The 2,678-nt window shown below is 41.9% G+C and overlaps 1 protein-coding gene across 1 annotated transcript; it reads left to right on the top strand.

Annotated features, from left to right (window-relative positions):
- The first annotated feature begins 770 nt into the window (after positions 1-770).
- Slc10a5 (solute carrier family 10 member 5) lies at positions 771-2,404 on the top strand. The gene has a single exon (XM_036179779.1). The coding sequence runs from the start codon at positions 999-1,001 to the stop codon at positions 2,301-2,303; it is 1,305 nt and encodes a 434-aa protein (XP_036035672.1). The 5' UTR covers positions 771-998; the 3' UTR covers positions 2,304-2,404.
- The last annotated feature ends 274 nt before the right edge of the window (positions 2,405-2,678 follow it).

The raw sequence follows: 2,678 nt of genomic DNA on the forward strand, positions 1-2,678 counted from the left end.
ATCAAGGATGGTCTCAAGAGCAGCCATTGTAGCCACTGATGGCAGCCACATGACTAACTTCAAGTGAACAAAGTTGAAGCTCTCTTGGTCACTATGGCTTTCAGTCTAGGGCCCCAGTGTTACAGGTGTGAATCAGGGTGCATAGGGCACCTGCATCAATTTCCAATTGCTTGTGACCCCGAACAAGGAATTGGACTAGGGACAGACACACGGATGGTGACAGGAAAAGCGACGGAAGTGGACCAGGGCTGGAGAAGGGTTAGGAGTTCAGTGCCACCAGTTCAGAGCAGATTGGCACATTAGCCCCACACGGTGTTTGTTTTTTCTGCGCATGCTCTGTTAGGAGACAGCCTTAATAGGAAGGGGCTTCTAGTCTTTTCAGCTAACTGTCTTCTTTCATGGGCCAACTTTCACTAATTCTCTCTTTCTCTGTCTCCCTACCTCCCTCTCCCCTACATCCTTCTCTCTTCCTCTCCCTCAGCCCCTCCCCTTCTCCTCCTCTTTCCCCACAACACACTCTCCTGCCACACCAGCATGTAGATATGCTGTTTTCTTCTGACCTGATGGAATAGTAATAATGAATTCCCAAGCCTTAGTATCTATCTTAGGACCACCACCACCCCTCAGCTGCTTTCATTTTATTATTTTCCTTAGGACAAAAGAGAACTAAAAGAATAATAACTCCAAGAGTTTATCCTCAGGTAATAAGGAACTCAGGAAGAGAGATTAGGTTTTTGTGATAGGGACACATGTTAAATGCAAGAGTTTACTTCTCATTTTTCTTGACTACAAGTTAAACTGGTTGTATCACTCCCTAGATGGCTCCATATTCGTTTGAAGTACAGCACTTCCTCCTCTTGGACCTTGACCCAACCAAACCCCAGCTGTTACCTAACTCCCATTTATGCATTCTGCCACTGGAGACCGGCAAGAAGAACAGTCTTTTTTGTTTTTTGAAAAAACCAAGTTGCCATATATGGTTTCTCTAGCCTTTCAAAATGTTTGGAAAATCTTTTGTAATCCTACTTCTGTTGGTGACCCCAGGAGAAGCAAGGAAGTCGTTTCTCAGTTTTCTGAACATACAAAATACTGAAATACTGTCGTTTGCTAAGGCAGAAGAAACAGTCGTTGTAAGGTCTAGTTATAAAGACAAACAGCCTAGCTCCAGCTACCTTTTTGTGAAACCAGACGATCCAACGGTGCTGCAGGTGTTGAACGTGACCAAGACCTTGCTGGACGTCACAGACTTTACCATCCGCCTAATGACTTTCCCAGGAGAGACAAACCTGACCATTCAACTCTGGGATTCCGAAGGTAGGCAAAAAAGACTCATCGAAGAGATAAAGAATGTTAAAATCAGAGTGCTCGGAAAGACAGAAGACAGCCTCTTCCAGGCACCTATGCATGTCAATAGATACATCTTGCTGCTTGTTTTATCGATGATCCTTTTAAATAAATGTGCCTTTGGCTGCAAGATTGAATTCCAGGTACTTCAAACAGTATGGAAGAGACCTCAGCCAGTCGTTCTTGGGGCAGTCACACAGTTTTTTCTTATGCCATTCTGTGGTTTTCTCCTGTCTCAGATTTTGGGGTTGCCTAAAGCACAAGCTTTTGGATTTGTAATGACCTGCACATGCCCAGGAGGAGGCGGGGGCTATCTTTTTGCTCTCCTTCTGGAAGGAGATGTCACTTTGGCCATTTTGATGACTTGCACATCAACATCCCTGGCCCTGATAATGATGCCTGTCAATTCGTACTTATACAGTAGGCTGCTAGGATTAGCAGGTATATTTCACGTTCCTGTTTTCAAGATTGTGTCTACACTCCTTTTCATCCTTACACCAATATCCGTCGGTGTAGTCATCAAGCACAAGACTCCTGAGAAAGCAGTCTGTTTAGAGAGAGTAGTTCGGCCTCTGAGTTTGACTTTAATGTTTGTTGGGATCTATTTGGCTTTCAGGATGGGACTGGTGTTTCTGAAAACGGCTAACCTAGACGTGCTTCTTCTGGGACTGTTGGTTCCTGCACTGGGCTTTACGTTTGGCTATTCCTTTGCTAAAGTCTATTTGCTGCCTCTTCCTGTTTGCAAAACAGTTGCTATCGAAAGCGGGATGTTGAATAGTTTCTTAGCCCTGGCCATTATTCAGCTCTCCTTTTCACAGTCCAAGGCATATGAAGCCTCTGTAGCTCCTTTTACAGTAGCCATGTGTTCTGGATGTGAAATGTTACTGCTCCTTCTGGTTTACAAGTGTAAGAAAAGAGGAACCCTTAGCACAGAAACTGAAAAAACTCCCTTAGTCTAAAACTTACAGCACTCCTAATTCTTGCCCTGGCTGAGACACTGTGGGAGATTCAACTATGCATAAATAATGCTTGCTCTAAAGTCATCTGGCTAAAGCTTGGCATGGGAGGTGAGATTATTTCTTCTAATATTTGTATGTGTATGTTTTACATATTTGTGTAACATATAGGTGTGTATGTTACACACATGTATGTAGATGTTAAATATGTTATATATGTTTATATGTGTATGTTATATAACACACGTGTGTATGTGTGTGTATGTGTGTGTGTGAAAATATATATATATACATACATATATATATATATATATATATATGTATGTATATATATATATATATATATATATATATATATATATATATATATTATCCATA

This window comes from Onychomys torridus, chromosome 2 (genome assembly GCF_903995425.1).
Source record: "Onychomys torridus chromosome 2, mOncTor1.1, whole genome shotgun sequence".
In the NCBI taxonomy this organism is placed as follows: Eukaryota; Metazoa; Chordata; class Mammalia; order Rodentia; family Cricetidae; genus Onychomys; species Onychomys torridus.

What these genes read in the sequence shown, in the direction of transcription:
- Slc10a5 (XM_036179779.1), top strand. Translation starts at nt 999, where the DNA reads ATGTTTGGAAAATCTTTTGTAATCCTACTTCTGTTGGTGACCCCAGGA.